General features: G+C 39.8%; 1 protein-coding gene and 1 pseudogene across 2 annotated transcripts in view; both read left to right on the top strand.

Moving 5' to 3' along the window:
* Window positions 1–5,460: 5,460 nt before the first annotated feature.
* Window positions 5,461–21,903, top strand: part of LOC309613913 (protein phosphatase 1 regulatory subunit 3G pseudogene) — a 73,383-nt pseudogene continuing 56,940 nt past the window's right edge. The window contains exon 1 of the transcript XR_014249784.1: window positions 5,461–5,614. The product of XR_014249784.1 is annotated as a protein phosphatase 1 regulatory subunit 3G pseudogene (transcript). The remainder of the gene's footprint in view (window positions 5,615–21,903) is intronic.
* LOC309613915 (signal-regulatory protein beta-1-like) overlaps window positions 17,390–21,903 on the top strand; it is a 36,598-nt gene continuing 32,084 nt past the window's right edge. Inside the window, exon 1 of the mRNA XM_082361460.1 lies at window positions 17,390–17,518. Coding sequence (XP_082217586.1) covers window positions 17,446–17,518 — 73 coding nt within the window. The 5' untranslated portion in view covers window positions 17,390–17,445. The remainder of the gene's footprint in view (window positions 17,519–21,903) is intronic.

Below are 21,903 nucleotides of genomic sequence, written 5' to 3'. Positions count from 1 at the left end.
ATTTGTTTATTTTCTTTTTTATTTCCATTTCTCTAGGAGCTGGGTCAAAAACGATGTTGCTGTGATTTATGTCATACAGTGTTCTGCCTGTGTTTTCCTCTAAGAGTTTGATAGTGTCTGGTCTTACATTTAGGTCTTTAATCCATTTTGAGCTTATTTTTGTGTATGGTGTTAGGGAGTGTTCTAACTTCATACTTTTAAACGTACCTCTCCAGTTTTCCCAGCACCACTTATTGAAGAGGCTGTCTTTTCTCCACTGTATATTCTTGCCTCCTTTATTAAAGATAAAATGCCCATATGTGCGTGGGTGTATCTCTGGGCTTTCTATCCTGTTCCATGGATCTATATTTCTGTTTTTGTGCCAGTACCATACTGTCTTGTTTACTCTAGCCTTGTAGTATAGTCTGAAGTCAGGGTGCCTGACTCTTCCAGCTCCGTTTTTCTTTCTCAAGATTGCTTTGGTTTTTCGGGGTCTTTTGTGTTTCCACACAAATTGTGAAATATTTTGTTCTAGTTCTGTGAAAAATGCCATTGGTAGTTTGATAGGGATTGCGCTGAACCTGTAGATTACTTTTGGTAGTATAGTCATTTTTACAATGTTGATTTTTCCAATCCGAGAACATGATATATCTCTCCATCTGTTTGTATCATCTTTCATTTCTTTCTTCAGTGTCTTATAATTTTATACATACAGGTCTTTTGCCTCCTTAGGTAGGTTTATTCCTAGATGTTTTATTCCTTTTGTTGCAGTGGTAAATGGGAGTGTTTTCTTAATTTCACTTACAGATTTTTCATCATTAGTGTATAGGAATGCAAGAGCTTTTTGTGCATTAATTTTGTATCTTGCTACTTTACCAAATTCATTGATTAGCTCTAGTACTTTTCCAGTAGCCTCTTTAGGATTCTCTATGTAGAGTATCATGCCATGTGCAGACAGTGACAGCTTCACTTCTTCTTTTCCAATTTAGATTCCTTTTATTTCTTTTTCTTCTCTGGTTGCTGAGGCAAAAACTTCCAAAACTATGTTGAAAAATAGTGGTGAGAGTTGACAACCTTTCCTTGTTCCTGATCTTAGTGGAAATGGTTTCAGTTTTTCACTATTGAGGATGATGTTGGCTGTGGGTTTGTCATATATGGCCTTTATTATGTTGTAGTAAGTTCCCTCTATGCCTACTTTCTGCAGGGTTTTTATCATAAATGGGTGTTGAATTTTGTCGAAAGCTTTCTCTGCATCTATTGAGATGATCATATGGTTTTTCTCCTTCAATTTGTTAATATGGTGTATCACATTGATTGATTTGCATATATTGAAGAATCCTTACATTCCTGGGATAAACCCCACTTGATCATGGTGTTGGCTCCTTTAATGTGCTGTTGGATTCTGTTTGCTAGTATTTTGTTGAGGATTTTTGCATCTATGTTCATCAGTGATATTTGCCTGTAGTTTTCTTTCCTTGTGACATCTTTGTCTGGTTTTGGTATCAGGGTGATGGTGGCCTCATAGAATGAATTTCGGAGTGTTCCTCTCTCTTCTATATTTTGGCAGAATTTGAGAAGGAAAGGTGTTAGCTCTTCTCTAAATGTTTCATAGAATTCACCTGTGAAGCCGTCTGGTCCTGGGCTTTTGTTTGTTGGAAGATTTTTAATCACAGTTTGAATTTCAATGCTTTTGATTGGTTTGTTCATATTTTCTATTTCTTCCTGGTTCAGTCTCGGAACGTTGTGCATTTCTAAGAATTTGTCCATTTCTTCCAGGCTATCCATTTTATTGGCATAGAGTTGCTTGTAGTAATCTCCCATGATCCTTTGTATTTCTGCAGGGTCAGTTGTTCCTTCTCCTTTTTTAATTCTTATTCTATTGATTTGAGTCGTCTCCCTTTTTTCTTGATGAGTTTTGCTAATGGTTTATCAATTTTGTTTATCTTCTCAAAGAACCAGCTTTTAGTTTTATTGATCTTTGTTATCGTTTCCTTCATTTCTTTTTCATTTATTTCTGATCTGGTCTTTATGATTTTTTTCCTTCAGCTAGGTTTGGGGTTTTTTGTTCTTCTTTCTCTAATTGTTTTAGGTGTAATTTTATGTTGTTTATTTGAGATGTTTCTTGTTTCTTAAGGTAGGATTGTATTGCTACAAACTTCCCTCTTAGAAGTGCTTTTGCTGCCTCCCATAGGTTTTGGATCATCGTGTTTTCATTGTCATTTGTGTCTAGGTATTTTTTGATTTCCTCTTTGATTTCTTCAGTGATCTCTTGCTTATTATGTAGTGTATTGTTTAGCCTCCATGTGTTTGTATTTTTTTACAGATTGTTTCCTGTAACTGATATCTAGTCTCGTAGCATTGTGGTCGGAAAACATAGTTGATATGATTTCAATTTTCTTAAATTTACCGAGGCTTGATTTGTGACCCAAGATGTGATCGATCCTGGAGAATGTTCCATGAACACTTGAGAAGAAAGTGTATTCTGTTGTTTTTAGATGCAATGTCCTCTAAATATCAGTTAAGTCCATCTTGTTTAATGTATCATTTAAAGCTTGTGTTTCCTTATTTAATTCCATTTTGGATGATCTGTCCATTGGTGAAAATGGGGTGTTAATGTCCCCTACTATGATTGTGTTACTGTTGGTTTCCCCTTTTATGGCTTTTAGTATTTGCCTTATGTATTGAGGTGCTCCTATGTTGGGTGCATAAATATTTACAATTGTTATATCTTCTTCTTGGATTGATCCCTTGATCATTATGTAGTGTCTTTCTTTGTCTCTTGTAATAGTCTTTGTTTTAAAGTCTATTTTGTCTGATATGAGAATTGCTACTCCAGCTTTCTTTTGATTTCCATTTGCATGGAATATCTTTTTCCATCCCCTCACTTTCAGTCTGTTTGTGTCCCTAGGTCTGAAGTGGGTCTCTTGTTGACAGCATATATATGGGTCTTGTTTTTGTATCCATTCAGGCAGTCTATGTCCTTTGGTTGGAGCATTTAATCCATTTACATTTAAGGTAATTATTGATATGTGTGTTCCTATTCCCATTTTCTTAATTGTTTTGGGTTTGTTATTATAGGTCTTTTCCTTTTCTTGTGTTTCCTGCCTAGAGAAGTTCCTTTAGCATTTGTTGTAAAGCTGCTTTGGTGGTGCTGAATTCTCTTAGCTTTTGCTTGTCTGTAAAGGTTTTAATTTTTCTGTCAAATCTGAATGAGATCCTTGCTAGGTAGAGTAATCTCGGTTGTAGTTTTTTCCCCTTCATCACTTTAAATATGTCCTTCCACTCCCTTCTGGCTTGTAGAGTTTCCGTTGAAAGATCAGCTGTTAACCTTTCGGGGATTCCCTTGGGTTTTATTTGTTGTTTTTCCCTTGCTGCTTTTAATATTTGTTCTGAGTATTTAATTTTTGATAATTTGATTAATATGTGTCTTGGCGTGGTTCTCGTTTGATATATGCTGTGTTGGTCCTCTGTGGTTCCTGGACTTGATTGACTCTTTCCTTTCCCATACTAGGGAAATTGTCAACTATAATCTCTTCAAATATTTTCTCAGTCCCTTTCTTTTTCTCTTCTTCTTCTGGCACCCCTATAATTCGAATGTTGGTGCGTTTACTGTTGTCCCCGAAGTCTCTGAGACTGTCCTCAATTCTTTTCATTCTTTTTTCTTTATTCTGCTCTGTGGTACTTATTTTCACTATTTTATCTTCCAGGTCACTTATCCGTTCTTCTACCTTAAATATTCTGCTATTGATTTCTTCTAGAGAATTTTTAATTTCATTTATTGTGTTGTTCATCATTGTTTGTTTGCTCTTTAGTTCTTCTAGTTCCTTCTTTTTTCTCCATTCTATTTCCAATATTTTGGATCATCTTTCCTATCACTACTCTGAATTCTTTTTCAGGTAGACTGCCTATTTCCTCTTCATTTGTTTGGCCTGGTGCATTTTTACCTTGCTCCTTCATCTGCTGTTTGTTACTCTGTATTCTCATTTTGCTTAACTTCCTGTGTTTGGGGTCTCCTCTTCACAGGCTGCAGGTTCGTAGTTCCTGTTGTATTTGGTGTCTGCCCCCAGTGGCTAAGGTTGGTTCAGTGAGTTGTGTAGGCTTCCTGGTGGAGGGGACTGGTGCCTGTGGTCTGCAGGATGAGGCTGGACTTGTCTTTCTGCTGTGTAGGACCACGTCTGGTGGTGTGTTTGGGGGTGTCTATGACCTTATTATGATTTTAGGTCACCTCTCTACTTATGGGTCAGGTTGTGTTCCTGTCTTGCTAGTCGTTTGGCATAGGGTGTCCAGTACTGTAGCTTGCTGGTCGTTGAGTGGACCTGGGTCTTGGCGTTGAGGTGGAGATCTCTGGGAGATTATTGCTGTTTGATATTATGTGGAGCTGGGAGGTCTCTGGTGGATCAATGTCCTGAATTCGGCTCACCACCTCAGAGGCACAGGCCTGACCACCGGCCAGAGCACCAAGACCCTGTCGTCCACTCGGCTCAGAAAAAAGAGAAAAAGGAAAATATATATATATATATATATATATATATATATATATATATATATATATATATATATATTGTTGCTCCCAAAGTCCACCTCCTCAATTTGTGATGATTCAGTGTCTATTCAGGTGTTCCACAGATGTAGGGTACATCAAGTTGATTGTGGAGATTTAATCTGCTGCTCCTGTGGCTGCTGGGAGAGATTTCCCTTTCTATTCTTTGTTCGCACAGCTCGGGGGGGTTCAGCTTTGGGTTTGGCCCCGCCTCTGCATGTAGGTCTCCTGAGGGCATCTGTTCTTCGCTCAGACAGCACGGGGTTAAAGGAGCAGCTGATTAGTGGGCTATGGCTCACTCAGGCGGGGGGAGGGGGGGGAGGGAGTGGTATGGAATGCGGGGCGAGGCTGCATGATGTTGCAACAGCCTGAGGTGTGCCGTGTGTTCTCCCGGGGAAGTAGTCCCTGGATCACGCGACCCTGGCAGTGGCGGGCTGCACAGGCTCCTGGGAAGGAAAGTGTGGATAGTGACCTGTGCTTACACACAGGCTTCTTGGTGGCGGCAGCAGCAGCCTTAGAGTCTCCTGCCTGTCTGTGGGGGCCACACTCATACCTGCCGCTCAGCTCACGCCGGTCTCTGGAGCTCATTTAGGCGGTGCTCTTAATCCCCTCTCCTCGTGCACTGTGAAACCAAGAGGCAAGAAAGTCTCTTGCCTCTTTGGCAGCTCCAGACCTTTTCCTGGACACACTCCCGTCTAGCTGTGGTGCACTAGCCCTCTTCAGGCTGTGTTCACGCAGCCAACCCCAGTCCTCTCCCTGGGATCTAACCTCCAGAGTGCGAGCCTCAGCTCCCAGCCCCCACCCGCCCTGGCAGGTGAGCAGACAAGCCTCTTGGGCTGGTGAGTGATGGCCAGCACCGATCCTCAGTGTGGGTATCTCTCTGCTTTGCCCTCCGCACCCCTGTGGCTGCGCTCTCCTCCGTGGCTCCGAAACATCCCCCCTCCGCCACCCGAACTCTCCGCCTGTGAAGGGGCTTCCTAGTGTGTGGAAACCTTTCCTCCTTCACAGCTCGCTCCCACTGGTGCAGGTCCTGTCCCTATTCTTTTGTCTCTGTTTTTTTCTTTTTACTTTTGCCCTACCCAGGTACGTGGGGGAGTTTCTTGCCTTTTGGGTGATCTGAATTCTTCTGCCAGCGTTCAGTAGGTGTTCTGTAGGGGTTATTCCACATGTAGATGTATTTGTGGGGAGGAAGGTGATCTCCACGTCCTACTCTTCTTCCATCTTGAAGCTCCTCCCTCAAAATTACCTTGTAATGATTGTGTGTGAATGTGAAATTTTAAATGAAGGGTTTGATGGTACATGGTATAAATTTTTAGGAAAAAAATTATGCCAACTTCCTTACCCTCCCAACACTTGTTCCTTCCAAGAGTTGGTGCATAGTTGTCACTATATTCTATGCTTAATTAAAATATAACTTAAATAAAATTATTTTTATAATTGAAGTGTTTTTCAAGTTCAAATTTGAATCAATTCCTCTTTGACAATTTCACTGAAACTGGGACATGATTTTGTAGGGTCCTTCTATTGGCTTTTTGTTGTCTTTTCTAATACCAAATAGCTGTATGTGTTTATATCATTTGGTTGTGAAGAATAAATAAGCTAACGCATGTGCAGTGACTCAAACACTGCTCTCCCAGTGCATGGGAGCAGTTACCATCAGCTGTGCCTGGGTCTCTGTCCTCCCAACAGTGTCCTGGACCCCTTACAGCCCAGAGAACTCACTGGTGATGGGAGTGGTCTCGCTGAGACCCTCCATCCTTTTATTGGTCCTTGTCACCCTCTGGAGACAATGGCACTTGCTTGGTGGTACCTTGCCCTGGCCTGTTCTCCACAGGCACCACCTAGTTACCAGACCTTCACAATCTGTTCTCAGGGTTCTGCTCTTTGCTTGGTAGGAATCCCTGCCTGTGTGCTGAAGGGGAATGATTGAGAACAGACAGTGACCTTCTGGGGATGGTGTCTTGCTTGGCGGTCCCACCCATTAGCAGCATCATTGATGTAACCATATAGGTCGAGGTGGGTTGAGTATAAAGAAACAATATTTGGGGAACAAACATACCCTTAGTTCTTTCAAATTGCACTCCATAAAAGGAGTTTCTCTACCCTAGACCAAGAGCTGAAGTCTGTCTTAACTGGACCCCTGAAAGCTGATCTGACCTTAGACAATTTCATAATAAGGGTCTTGGAAACAGAGGGAAGGTGACCTGCACAGGGTCTTGCATTTGGCTGTGGTGTCAGTGCAGGGACCAGAATCTTGTTCTCCCAACCCTTGGTTTAGTGTGAAAACTGCACCATGCTGTGTGTTCCTATGAATTCTACTGAAACCCTTAATGGCTTTAGAAATCTCCCAAAAGTTCTTCAGTATACATATATTCTACTTCATAGCTGAAAAATCTGGTTGAAAAAAATTCCAGAAGATTTTAGGTAATAATTCCAGCAGCCTGCAATCATACGTGCTTATAGCCTTATAGTTTGGGTGTCAGAATAGCAAATGGTTAAACCGTGTGTCTGGTGTAACCCCTGCTTTGCCACTTGTGACCTTGCGTAAATACTTAACTTCTCCAAACCTAAGTTTCTTCCTCTGTCAAATATTAGTATTGTGGAGTCATGAAGATTAGAGGCTAGGAATCTTCATAAAGTCATAGAGTATGTCAACTGATATATAGGTCCTTAAATAGAATTCAGGTTCACCTTTTCCTATTTAATGGCCACAGTGGAAAGGAAAGGAAAGATTAGGACAGCTTCATCATTCCATGCTTCCATCCAAGCATGCATTCACTCATGCATTCCCACTCTCATTCAACCATGAGATTACTTATGCATGCATCTGTTAACCAATATCTAACTCCTCCTCTGTGGCAGGCCCTGGACAGACGACCCCATGCTCAAGGAGCCCCCAGGTTCCCACAGTGAACGTCCTACAGTAATTGTCTGCTTTCTCTGGGCTGTGTCAGTTTCCCCTTGCAGTGACCGTTTCCCAGTCTTCACCCTCCTTGGACTTGGTGGCTGTTACCTGCCTTGTGCAGAGATTCTATCCACAGAGTATGCATCTCACCTGGTTGAAGAACTTCCATATGTTCAAGGGAGCTGAGCAGCCCAAGTCAAAGCAGAATAGTGATGGGACCTACACCCTGGAAAGCTTGCATTTGGTGAATGCCTCGCTGCAGGGGTCTGAGCGTGTGCTCACCTGTAAGGTGCAGCATGAGGCACAGTCTCGCATCCAGGCCAGCCTCATACTGTTCACTGCATATACAGACCCATTGTATGTGCCCCGGGCACATACAAATGTACTGGGAGCCCAGGTAAGCTGACCTCTACACCTGTGAGAAACTGGGTGACCTCTGTCTCCAAGTGGAGTGAGGTATTAACTCACAGAGTCCCATTTGATATCTTCTCTGCCTATTGTCACCTAGGTCCAGAGATGCCTGCCCTTATCTTTGTGGCTTTCCTCCTGGCCTTCACGATTCTGCTGGTAATCAGTTTCATAGTCACCTATTTCCACAGGTGGTGGAGCCTATAACAGGTGAGTTGATGGCAGCCTTAATCCTTAGAGAGGGAGATCAGGGCCACCTTCCTGAGCTGGCAAGAGGAATCCAGGGCGAGCCCAAAAGTCACACAGCAATCCAGCCTCAAGGAAGAGTTCTGAACAATCTTATTTCCTCCCAATGTGTCTTGGAATTCTCAGAGGCTTTCAACTCTCATACATTATTTAGTACCCTGCAATCTGAAGTTTTTACAATTATGTTCGTTGGGACCCTGGAGGTGAGGAGCCAAGGTATGGAGTTGCAATAAAGGTCCAAGATTTGAGACCCAAACTCCAAAGAGTCCCTCCATAAACCATTGTATATTCAGTTATCACATGGTATATCCTAGGAATGAATAAGGAAAGTATTATTAAAATCAACTAATGGAACCTATCTGGGGGACTTGGATGTGCTGACTAGTAACACAGATGAATGTGGGTACGGGAGAGAGTTCACAACTTAGAAAGTGGTGTTGGGTGTAGTGAGTAGGGACTTCATTTCTGTTGAGTGCCATGAACCCAGGCCGTGCTGAGTGCCTGCCACATAGTATGTACTCAAAAAACATTTGTGGAATTAATGAATGAATGATTTCCCCAATAGTTATTGCATACTCTTCGATGCACTGCTTCCTGCCCTGTGCAAGGGGCTCAAGTGGAGAGAAGCTGTAAGGACTGGAGGTGACCCAAGACTGACCCCCTTCACTCTGCTGTCCCCACCTCTACCATTCACATGCTCCCTTCCACACACCCTCCTATGTTCCTTCTGTCTGAGCTTTGGAGCTGAGTCAAGGATGGACGTAGGTCATGGAGATCCGTAATGTCTGACCCTGATGCATTGAGCTTCAAACTGCCTGCACCCAAAAGAGAAACAAGTAGATCCAGAAAATGGATTTCCATTGTGCCCCTGAACGTGAACAAACTTTAATTTTCAGAGCACTTCTTACTTACATCCAGAGCTTTCGCAAGTGTGATTTCATTTTACCAGATATATATTTAAAACCTCTAAGTTGAATAAGCATTTTTCTATTCTGAAATTTATAAAAAATAATATAAAAATATCCATGGACCTATCTACCATGCTATCTTTGCAAACTGTTCACATTTTATTATGATCTGTTATTCCTTTTAAAATTACTGTCCTGGATTTGGTATTTATAATCTCAATCATGATTTCGTACTTCTACAACATATGTATAAATCCTTAAGCAATATATAATACTACTTGCATGTTTTAACTTTTATATAAATGCTATTATACTGTATACAGCATCCTTGAAGTTTTATTTTTATACTTAACACAGTTTGTGGGATTTATTTATGTTAGTATATGTAGCTTCATTTTCTTCATTTCCACTGCTCTATAGCTTCTATTATAAGAGTATGCTACAATGTATTGATATTTTTGTGATGTATATTAAATCTTTAATGTTTTGCTAGTACAATTTTGCACAAATATTCTTATCTTTACTTCCTTGGCACATATGGGAGAGTCCCTCTTCCTTTGGTGCGGTCCACAAAGCAGACTATTGGTATCATTTGGAGATTTTGTTATATATTTTTTAAAAAAGGTTTTCAATTCTTTTTCTAAAAACATTTTTATTGGAGTATGGTTGCTTTACAATGTTGTGTTAACCTCCACTGCACAACAAAATGAATCAGCCATACACATACAGATATCCACTCCCTTTTGGACTTCCCTCCCATTTAGGTTCCACAGTGCGTTAGGTAGAGTTCCTTGTGCTATACGGTATGTTCCCATCACTTGTCTATTTTATACGTAGTATCAATAGAGTATATGTGTCAATCCTAGTGGTTTTCACTTCTTGATCAAGTTTTGCTCTTTCCATTAATGCCTTTGATCTCACTTTATTTTTCGTGTGTGTGTATGTGTGTGTTTGTGTGTATTACAGGTGGGGATCTTATTGAGATATTATTATTATTATTATTATTATTATTATTATTATTATTATTATTATTATTATTTTGATCGGCACTGCCCCTTTGCCGTACATCAAGTTTCCATAAATTTCTGGTTCTTTTAATGCGGTTTTCGTTCCACTGAGCTCCTTGTCTATCTCTCTGACCAAACTACCCTCTCTTAGTTAGAATAGCTTTATAATAAGTTTTAGTACCTCAGTTGGGTAAATCTTCCCACCTTTTCTGGTTGTTCAAAGCTGTCATGGTTATTTTTGGCCCCCACGTGTTTTATTTTACTTTATTTTCTGCTTTTCAGAAATTGAAGTATAGTTGATTTACAATATTATGTTAGTTTTAAGTGTACAACATAGTGATTCAAGATTTTTATAGATTGTACTCCATTTAAAGTTATTACAAAATAATGGCTATATTTTCTTGTGCTATACAATATATCCTTGTTGCTTAATTTTTTTTTACGTAGTAGTTTTTATCTCTTAATCCCCTTCCCTCTCCCCACTGGTAACTACCAGGTTGTTCTCTATATCTATGAGTCTCTTTCTGTTTTATTATATTCATTCATTTTTTTATTTTTTACATTCCATGTATAAGTGCTAACACAGTATTTGTCCTTCTCTGTCTGACTTAGTTCACTAAGCATAATACCCTGCAGGTCCATCCACATTGTTGCAAATGACAGAATTTCATTTTTAAAAATAACTGAGTAACATTCCATTATATATATGTATATAATATACATAATATATTATATATATACCACATCTTTATTATCCATTCATCTGATGATAGACACGTAGGTTGCTTCCATATCTCAGCTATTATAAATAATGCTGCTATGAACATTGGGGTTCATGTATATTTCCAAATTAATGTTTTTGTTTTCTTTGAATGGAGTGGAATTGCTGGGTATATGGTAGTTTTATTTTCAGTTTTCTGAGGAACCTCCATACTGTTTTACATAGTGGCTGCATCAAATTACAGTGCCACCAATAGTGTACTATGGTTCCCTTTTTTCCACATCCTCACCAATATTTGTTATTTGTAGAATTTTTGATGATAGCCATTTTGACAGTTGGAAGGTGATGTCTCATGGTGGTTTTAATTTGCATTTCTGGTGATTAACAATGTTGAGCATCTTTTCATGTGCCTGTTGGCCATCTGTATGTCTTCTTTGGAAAAATGTCTATTCAGGTCTTCTGTCCATTTTTTAATCGGGTTTTTTTTGGTATTGAGTTGTATGATCTGTTTATATATTTTGGAAATTAACCCCTTATAGGTCATATTATTTGCAAAATATTTCCTGCCATTCAGTAGGTTGTCTTTTTGTTTCTTCAATGATTTCCTTTGCTGTGCAAAAGCTTTCAATTTTAATTAGGTCCCATTTGTTTGTTTTTGCTTTTCTTTCTTTTGCTTTAGGAGTCAGATCCAAAAAATATTGCTACAATTTATGTCAAAGAGTGTTCTGCCTAGGAGTTTCATGGTTTCGGGTGTTACATTTAGTTCTTTAATCAGTTACAATTTATTTTTGTGTATGGTGTGAAGGAATGTTCTAATTTCATTCTTTTACATGTTGCTATCCAGTTTTCCCAGCACCACTTACTGAAGAGCCTGTCTTTTCTCCATTGTATATGCTTGCGTTCTTTGTCATAGATTAACTGACCATAAGTGTGTGGGTTTATCTCTAGGCTTTCTATTCTGTTCCATTGAGCTAAATGGCTGTTTTGTGCCAATACCATGCTGTTTTGGTTACTGTAGCTTTGTAGTATAGTCTGAAGTAAGAAAGCATGATACCTCTAGCCTTGTTCTTTTCTCTCAAAACTGCTTTGGGAATTCAGGGTCTTTTGTGGTTCCATATATATTTTAGGATTATTTGTTCTACCTGTATGAAAAATGTCATGGGTATTTTGATAGGGATTGCATTGACTCTGTAGATTGCTTTGGGTAGTATAGTCATTTTCACAATATTGATTCTTCCAATCCACGAACATGGTATATCTCTCCATCTGTTTGTGCCACCTTTGATTTCTTTCATCAGTGTCTTATAGTTTTCTGAGTACAGGTCTTTTACCTCCTTAGGTAGGTTTATTCCTAGGTATTTTATTCTTTTGTTGCAATGGTGAATGGGATTGTTTCTTTAATTTCTCTTTCTGATCTTTCATTGTTAGTGTATAGAAATGAAAGAGATTTCTGTACATTAATTTTCTATCCTGCAAATTTACCAAATTCATTGATTAGTTCTAGTAGTTTTCTGGTGGCATCTTTTTTAAAAATTTATTTATTTATTTATTTATTTATTTATTTATTTATTTATTTATTTATTTTTGGCTGAGTTCGGTCTTTGCTGCTGCACCCTGGCTTTCTCTAGTTGCAGTGAGCAGGGGTTACTCTTCATTGCAGTGCGTGGGCTTCTCATTGCGGTGGTTTCTCTTGTTGCGGAGCACGGGCTCTAGGCATGCGGGCTTCAGTAGATGTGGCTTGTGGGCTCTAGAGAGCAGGCTGAGTAGTTGTGGTGCACAGGCTTAGTTGCTCCACGGCATGTGGGATCTTCCTGAACCAGGACACGAACCTGTGTCCTATGCATTGTCAGGCAGAATCTTAAACACTGTGCTGCCAGGGAAGCCCTCTGGTGGCATCTTTAGGATTATCTATGTATAGTATCATATCATCTGCAAACAGGGACTGTTTTACTTCTTCTTTTCCAATTTGTATTCCTTTTATTTCTTTTTCTTCTCTGATTGCTGACTAGGACTTCCAAAACCATGTTGAATAATAGTCGTAAGAGTGGATACCCTTGCCTTGTTCCTGATCTGAGAGGAAATGTTTTCAGTTTTTCACCATTGAGAATGATGTTTGCTGTGGGTTTGTCATATATCGCCTTTATTATGTTGAGGTAGGTTCTCTCTATGTCCACTTTCTGCCCACCCATTTTTATCATAAATGGGTGTTGAATTTTGTCAAAAGCTTTTTCTGCATCTATTGAGATGATTATATTGTTTTTCTTCTTCAGTTTGTTAATATGGTGTATCACATTGATTGATTTGCACATATTGAAGAATCCTTGGATCCCTGGGATAAATCCCACTTCATCATGGTATATGATCCTTTTATGTGTTGTTGGATTCTGTTTGCTAGTGTTTTGTTGAGGATGTTTGCATCTATATTCATCAGTGATATTGGTCTGTAATTTTCCTTTTTTGTAGTATCTTTTTCAGGATTTGGTATCAGGGTGATGGTGGCCTCAAAGAATGAATTTGGGAGTGTTCCCTCCTCTGCAATTTTTTGGAAGAGTTTGAGAAGATGGGTGTTAGCTCTTCTCTGAATGTTTGATAGAATTCACCTCTGAAGTTATCTGGTCCTGGACTTTTATTTGTTGGAAGATTTTAAATCACAGTTTCAATTTCATTACTTGTGATTGGTCTCTTCATATTTTCTATTACTTCCTGGTTCAGTCTGGAAGGTTATATCTTTGCAAGAATTTGTCCGTTTCTTCCAGGTTGTCTATTTTATTGGCATAGAGTTGCTTGTAGTAGTCTCTTATGATGCTTTGTATTTCTTTTCCTTTTTTTTTTTTAAAGAGAACGCTATTTATTTATTTATTTGGCTGTGTTGGATCTTCATTTCTGTGTGAGGGCTTTCTCTAGTTGCAGCGAGTGGGGGCCACTCTTCATGGCGGTGTGTGGGCCTCCCACTGTCGTGGCCTCTCTTGTTGCAGAGCACAAGTTCCAGACACGCAGACTCAGTAGTTGTGGCTCACGGGCCTAGTTGCTCCATGGCATGTGGGATCTTCCCAGACCAGGGCTCGAACCCGTGTCCCCTGCATTGGCAGGCAGATTCTCAAGCACTGTGCCACCAGGGAAGCCCTGATGCTTTGTATTTCTGCAGTGTCTGTTGTACCTTCTCCCTTTCCATTTCTAATTTTATTGATTTGAGTCCTCTCCCTCTTTTTCTTGATGAGTCTGGCTAAAGTTATCAATTTGTTCATCTTCTCAAGGAACCAGCTTTTAGTTTCATTGATCTTTGCTATTGCTTTCTTTGTTTCTATTTCATTTATTTCTGCTCTGATCTTTATGATTTCTTTCCTTCTGCTAACTTTGGGTTTTGTTTGTTCTTCTTTCTCTAGTTCCTTTAGGTGTAAGGTTAGATTGTTTATTTGAGATTTTTCTTGTTTCTTGCAGTAAGATAGTAGTGCTATAAACTTTCCTCTTAGAACTGCTTTTGCTGCATCCCATAGGTTTTGGATCATCGTGTTTTTGTTGTCATTTGTCTCTAGGTACTTTTTTATTTCCTCTTTGATTTCTTCAGTGATCTCTTGGTTATGTAGTAATGTATTGTTTTTCCTCCATGTGTTTGTGTTTTTTATGTTTTTTTCCCCTGTAATTTATTTCTAATCTCATAACGTTGTGGTCAGAAAAGATGCTTGATATGATTTCAATTTTTTTAAATTTACTGAGGCTTGATTTGTGAGCCAAGATGTGATCTATCCTGGAGAATGCTCTGTGTGCACTTGAGAAGAAAGTGTAATCTGCTGTTTTCGGATGGAATGTCCTATAAATATCAATTCAATCTATTTGGTCTATTGTGTCATTTAAAGCTTGTGTTTCCTTATTAATTTTCTGTCTGGATGATCTGTCCATTCGTGTAAGTGAAGTGTTAAAGTCCCCCACTATTATTGTGTTACTAACGATTTCCTCTTTTAGAACTGTTAGCAGTTGCCTTATGTAGTGGTGTGCTCCTATGTTGTGTGCATATATATTTATACTTGTTATATCTTCTTCTCAGATAGATCCCTTGATCATTATGTAGTGTTCTTCTTTGTCTCTTGTAACATTCTTTATTTTAAAGTCTATTTTATCTGATATGAGTATTGCTATCCTGCTTTCTTTTCATTTTCTTTTTCTTCTTTTAAAAATAGATCTTTATTGGAGTATAATTGCTTCACAATACTGTGTTAGTTTCTGTTGTACAACAAAGTGAATCAGCCATATGCATACGTATTTCCCCATATCCCCTCCCTCTTGAGCCTCCCTCCCACCCTCCCTATCCCACCTCTCTAGGTCATTGCAAAGCACCGAGCTGATCTCCCTGTTCTATGCTGCTGATTCCCACTAGCTAACTATTTTACCTTCGATAGTGTATATATGTCAGTGCTACTCTCACTTTGCCTCAGCTTCCGCTTGATTTCCATTTGCATGGAATATCTTTTTCCATCCCCTCACTTTCAGTTTATATGGGTCCTAAGGTCTGCAGTGGGTCTCTTATAGGTGGCATATATATGGATCTTGTTTTTGTATCCATTCAGCAAGCCTGTGTCTTTTGGTTGGAGTATTTAATCCATTCCCATTTAAGATAGTCATCAATATGTATGTTCCTATTACCACTTTCTTAATTGTTTTGGGTTTGTTTTTGTAGGTCCTTTTCTCCTCTTATATTTCTCACTTAGAGAAGTTCCTTTAGTATTTGTTGTAGAGCTGGTTTTGTTGTGATGAATTATCTTAGCTTTTGCTTGTCTGTAAAGCTTTAGATTTCTCTGTCGAATCTGAATGAGATCTTTGCCGGCTAGAGTAATCTTGGTTGTAGGTTCTTCCCTTTCATCACTTTAAGTATATCGTGCCACTCCCTTCTGGCTTGTAGAATTTCTGCTGAGAAATCAGCTGTTAACCTTATGGGAGTTCCCTTGTATGTTACTTGTTGTTTTTCCCTTGTTGTTTTTAATAATTTTTCTTTGTCTTTAATTTTTGTCAATGTGATTACTATGTGTCTTGGAGTGTTTCTCCTTGGGATTATCCTGCCTGGGACTCTCTGAACTTCCTGGACTTGGGTGGCTATTTCCTTTTCCATGTTAGGGAAGTTTTCTACTATAATCTCTTCAAATATTTTCTCAGGTCCTTTCTCTCTTTTCTCCTTCTGCAATCCCTATAATGTGAATATTGGTGCGTTTAATGTTGTTCCATAGGTCTCTTAGGCTGTCTTCATTTCTTTTTATTCTTTTTTCTTTATTCTGTTTCATGGCAGTGAATTCCACCATTCTGTCTTCCAGTCACTTATTCGTTCTTCTGACCCAGTTATTCCGCTATTGATTCCTTCTACTGTATTTTTCATTTCAATTATTTTATTGTTCATCTCTGTTTCTTTGTTCTTTAATTCTTCTAGGTGTTTATTCTTTAATTCTTCTAGGTCTTTGTTAAACGTTTCTTGCATCTTCTCGATCTTTGCCTCATTCTTTTTCCAAGGTCCTGGATCATCTTCACTATCATTATTCTGAATTCCTTTTCTGGAAGGTTGCCTATCTGCACTTCATTTAGTTGTTTTTCTGGGGTTTTATCTTGTTCCTTCAGCTGGTACATACTCCTCTACCTTCTCGTTTTGTCTATCTTTCTCTGAATGTGGTTTTCATTCCACAGGCCGCAAGATTGTAGTGCTTCTTGCTTCTCCTGTCTGCCCTCTGGTGGATGAGGCTATCTAAGAGGCTTCTGTAAGCTTCCTGATGGGAGGGACTGGTGATGGGTAGAGCTGTGTGTTGCTCTGGTGGGCAGAGATCAGTAAAACCTTAATCCGTTTGACTGCTGTTGGGTGGGGCTGAGTTCCCTCCCTGACGGTTGTTTGGCCTGAGGTGACCCAGCACTGGGGGCTACAGACTCTTTGGTGGAGCTAATGGCGGATTCCAGGAAGGCTAATGCTAAAGAGTACTTCCCAGAACTTCTGCTGCCAGTGTCCTTGTCCCTGCTGTGAGCCACAGCCACACCCCACCTCTGTAGTAGACCCTCCAACATTAGCAGGTAGGTCTGGTTCAGTCTCCTATGGGGTCACTGCTCCTTTTAGATGCAGGTGATACAAGTTCTGAGGTCCTCATTGTATTGTGCTTTTGAGCTAAGTTTTACCAGTTATATCAATAAAGTGTTGGAATAGAAAGTCATTTCAGGAGCAGATCGAGTTCCATCCCATATTTGAGATACCCTGGAGAACCCTCTTCCTTTTTTCAGTTGAGTTGGTCTTTGTTGAGGTAGGTTCCAGAATGAGGCCACAAGCCAGCCACATCCTAGGCTCCTGGGCTTGGGACTTTGGAACACAGCCCACAACCACAGATCCTTCTTGGGATCTGTGAGTTTGCCTGGGGCTTCCAAATAGGGGTTCACCCTGAATGGAGTGAGGGGCCCAGTGGAGAGAACAGAGACCCCAAGTAGGGAGCAAGTTTATTTCTGTTAGGCTTGTCCAATCCCTCTGAAAACATAAGATGAGTAACTTCTCACTTTCCATCGGCTTTCTCTGCCTGATTTCCATTTCACCACCTGAAGCAGGAACTGTCTAGAACCTAGAAGCAGATTAAGATCTCACAGCCATTTCACCCCATCATAGGCACTTCCTCTTACATATTTGGGAGGTGGGGCTTCCTTCCTCTCCACAGAGCATGGAAGTGCAGGTTCTCCCCAGGACACACATTTGGACAGAGCAGGCTCCTCAGGCTTCCACGATGCCCATCCCTGTCTCCTTGTCCCACCATCCTCCTCCTTGCCTGCTGCTGACTCTACTGCTGGGACTCACAGGTAAGCATTCCTTGGGGTAGAATCCCTTTTCCCTGACCCCTGGACCTACACCTACCCCTGCACTTTTAGGTCTTAAATGTAAACATGGGTGTGCCACCCGGGCAGCCACAGAAGTCCAAGGACTGGGCATTATTCAAGAGCATGAAATCAGGGATCTCAGCATTTTCTCTGTGGATCCATTGCCAGCAGTTGGTTACCAGAGGTATTGAAACAGATGATGCTTCAAACACCAACGATAACAGCTTTGTGTGTATTAACTTGTTTAATCCTCACAACATCCCAGTGTGGTAGCTATGACTATTATCCCTGATTTGCAGATGGGGAAACTGAGGCAGAGACAGTAACTTGCCTGACATCACCTATCTAAGGCAGTGGAGCACAGGATTCTTGTCCAGGCCGTACAGCTCCAGAGTTGATATTTTTAACCATGTTGTGCTGCTCAGTTTCTCAGAGAAGGCTAATGGAAGAAAAATCAGAAAATTCTGAGAAGGAAACAATAGATTTGTCATCACCCATCATGCCACTCAGAGAACAGCAGAGTTCAAATCTTGCAATGTGTACTCCCAAACTTTTGTCAATGATGTGTTGGATGGTTTTTCTATGTGCTAATTTTTTTTTCACTAAGCTTTTAACATGTGTTATAATTTCGTTTGATCCTCAAAACAACCAGTACACTAGCGTACTAGGTTACACTTTAATACATGTTTGTGGATGCATGTATTGATGTGTGCGTGTGTGTATGTATGTGTATATGTGGGTGTGAGGAATTGTTCCCAGACACATTGGATTTCAAAAAGACTTCCTTATTTTTCCCCTAAATCATTTTTCAGTCTACATGAGATGACATGATCAGATGTTTAGTCTTTGCTGCCTTTCAGCAACATCTCTCCTTTTCTACTTCTCTATAAATCTACCCCTTACCCACACCTAAGACAAGAAAACTTCTCTCCTAGTAAATGAGTAGAATTTTGTGCATTGCTAACTTGGAGTCCACTCTTCCATGCTGGATAAGGGTGAGGAAGAAAAGAGGGTATCAAAGACACAGAGACTCTTGCCTATATGACCTATATATTCATATCCATATTCATATCTGTATCTGTAATTATATTTATATCCATATCTATAACTATCTATAGCTATATCATTGAATGCTAGTTGAAGCCTCCATGCCTCAAGAAATCTAATGAGTAATAACTATTCATTTTCTTGAACACTCATCGTGTGCCAGACACTGCTGGAAATGCCCACAGCTGTTAACTCATGTAATCATTATATCGAAGCTAGATCCTCTTGTCACGCCTACCTTACAGATAAGAAAATTGAGCAAGGAGAAGTTCAAGGTCACTCAGTGGTACATGGTAGAGGTATGATTTGAACTCAAGCAATCTCATTCTAGAGCTCATGATTTTAATAATTGCTCTTTTTGATACTGTGGCCCTGCTTCCATCCCATGAGATTTCTGCAGTTTCTGCCAATGGGTGTGCAGAAGGGTGGAGTGTGAGGAAGACGGCTTGTGGCTTTCTTTTTTCTGAGCTCTTCTGCTTCCTGCCTACATGCAAGTTCCTTTTTGTTTTTCCCCAACTCATGTACATGGGAAACTCAGTTTCTGACATAATTTTCACAGAGATTACCCACTTAGAATTAAGTGCCTCAGGGAGATGTCACACTGGCCAATTCCCACAACATACATATATTTTTTGCATACTAATATGCCAGGAACTCTTATAGGAACATGGGGTGCCTTGGTGAATACAAGTGAAAGTAGTTACCTGCATGGGTATTTATCTTAGTGGAAGAACTGACAATAAACAATAGACTTATAATTAAGTAAATAATATAGTATATTAGAAAGTGATAAGTGTCAAAAAAAAAAAAGTAGTGGCATGACAGAATTCGGAGAATCTGTAGCATGGGATGCATTTTAAACTTGGTAGTGTTGTGTGTGTGGGGGGGCATCACTTAGAAGGGGAAATGTGAGCAAAGATTGAAAGAAGGTTCTGGAGTGAGCCATGTGGTTATCTGGGGGCGGAGCCTTCCTGACAGGAAACAGCATGTGCAAAGGTCCTGAAAGTAGAATCATCCTCCTGTGTTGAAGGATTTGGGCTTTTGCTCTGAGTGAAATCGTTGCCATTGCAAAGTTTTGAAGGGAGAAGTGACATGATCTAACACGAATTTTAATTTATTTTAGCATTTCGTTGAGAATAGACTGCAGAGGACACAGACAGAGGCAACTAGAGCATTTGAGGTCATGACATTCATGCAAAAAAAGTAAAAGTGGGTTGCACCTGGAGAGTAGCTAGTAGAGATAAGAGAAAGAGTTCAGATTCTGGATGCACGCCGAAGAGGAGGCAACAGGATTTCTTGATGTGTAGGATTTGTGGTGGGAGAGAAAAGCTCCAAGGTTTTGAGACCTGAGAATCTGGAAGAAGAAAGGGGATTCAGGTGAGATAAAGAGGGTGTAGGGGAAATTCAGTTCAGTTTTAGATGTGTTAACTGTGGGATGTTTATTTCTATCCAAAGAAGATGACGAGTGGATAGTTGGACATACAAGTCCAGAGTTCAGGATAAAGGCCTAGACCAGAGAGGTAGTAGGAGAATTATTGATACACAGATTGTAGAGTTTTTGCTATCCCCTGGCTCCTCTCAACCCTCTTATCCCTCTTTTCTCCTCCTCTCCTTTCATTTCTCCCTCCAACATTCTTTCATATTTCTCCCCATTTTTGTCTTAGCAGTTCAGCTTCCCTGACCTCACTCTTCTTCTCCAGACTTAAAAATCCAAACCACTTGATATTCTTGACACATCGCAGGACCTTCCCAGTAATAGCATGTGCCCTCCTTAGGTGGCATGATTGGTTAGAAACAGTGCTTAGTGGGTGGGGTTACCAGCTCACACTCTGCAAAGGTGAGCCACAAATTTTCTCCCTAAGGAGTAGGGAAGAAATAGAAAAGAACACAGGATTTACTTGTGGCGCCACAACAGCCTGCTCCTCTGGTTTATATCTCTGCAGTTAGACCCATGCCTGTGTAATAGGACATTTCAGAGAAGATGGAATGTGTTTACATTTCTCTGTATCTCCAGAAACTTGGTAGTCAGTGAGGCTGTGAACTCAACCTGGAAAACTTGCAACTGTAGTTAAATGATTGGCCCAGCAGTGACTCATGTCTCTTTAACTCATAACTCATTGTCCAAACATAGTCAACCACCCACAATTCTTTTCAAAACACGATTTTGGAGTTTATTGTTTCTTTGCTTGCCTCCTTTGTTCTATTTCCCCATTCACTTGTAGGTTTCTCAAATGTATCAGCGTTTAGAACCACACATTTTGTTTTCTTGCATGGGGCAATCATCTTATTTTGGTTCACATCTTTTATTGCAGTAAAATATACATAACATGAAATTTACCATTTTAACTATTTAGAAGGTTACAAAGTGGCACTATGTTCCTTCACAATGTTGTGAAGCCATCACCAGTATACATTTCCAGAACTTTTTCAACATATGTAGCAGAAACTCTGTATCCATTAAGCTATAACTCCCCATTTCTCCTTCCCTGCAGCCACTGGTAACCCGTATTCTACTTTTTCTGTGTGAATTTGCCTATTCTATGGACTTGATATAAGTGGAATCATCTATTTTCCTTTTGAATCTAGCTTATTTCACTGAGCGTATTTTTAATGTTCATACATGCTGTGGAAGGTGTCAGAATATCATTGTTTTTTAGGGCTGAAATTTATTGTATATATTTCATACATATTTCATATATATTTTATATGTATATGTGTATATATTTTATATATATATATATATATCACATTTTGTTTATCCTTTCATCCATTAATGGAATTTTGGGTTGTTTATACTACCCATTTTTATTGAACTATAAGTGCTGTAAAATATTACATAAGTTACAGGTGTACAATATAGTGATTCACAATTTATTTTTTGTAACATTATAAAGTATTTAATGTTTCTTTATAATCTTCAATTTTCCTTTAGTCTTTTTTTTTAAACATCTTTATTGAAGTATAATTGCTTTACAATGGTGTGTTAGTTTCTGCTTTATAACAAAGTGAATCAGTTATACATATACATATGTTCCCATATCTCTTCCCTCTTGCATCTCCCTCCCTCCCACCCTCCCCATCCCACCCCTCTAGGTGGTCACAAAGCACCGAGCTGATCTCCCTGTGCTATGCGGCTGCTTCCCACTAGCTATCTATTTTACATTTGGTAGTGTATATATGTCCATGACACTCTCTCACCCTGTCACATCTCACCCCTCCCCCTCCCCATATCCTCAAGTCCATTCTCTAGTTGGTCTGTGTCTTTATTCCCGTCTTGCCACTAGGTTCTTCATGGCCTTTTTTTTTTTCCTTAGATTCCA

This window comes from Balaenoptera borealis (assembly GCF_965194805.1).
Source record: "Balaenoptera borealis genome assembly, chromosome: 16".
NCBI lineage: Eukaryota > Metazoa > Chordata > Mammalia > Artiodactyla > Balaenopteridae > Balaenoptera > Balaenoptera borealis.
Note: the sequence above shows the minus strand (reverse complement) of the source record. Positions and strands in the feature narration are given on the sequence as shown.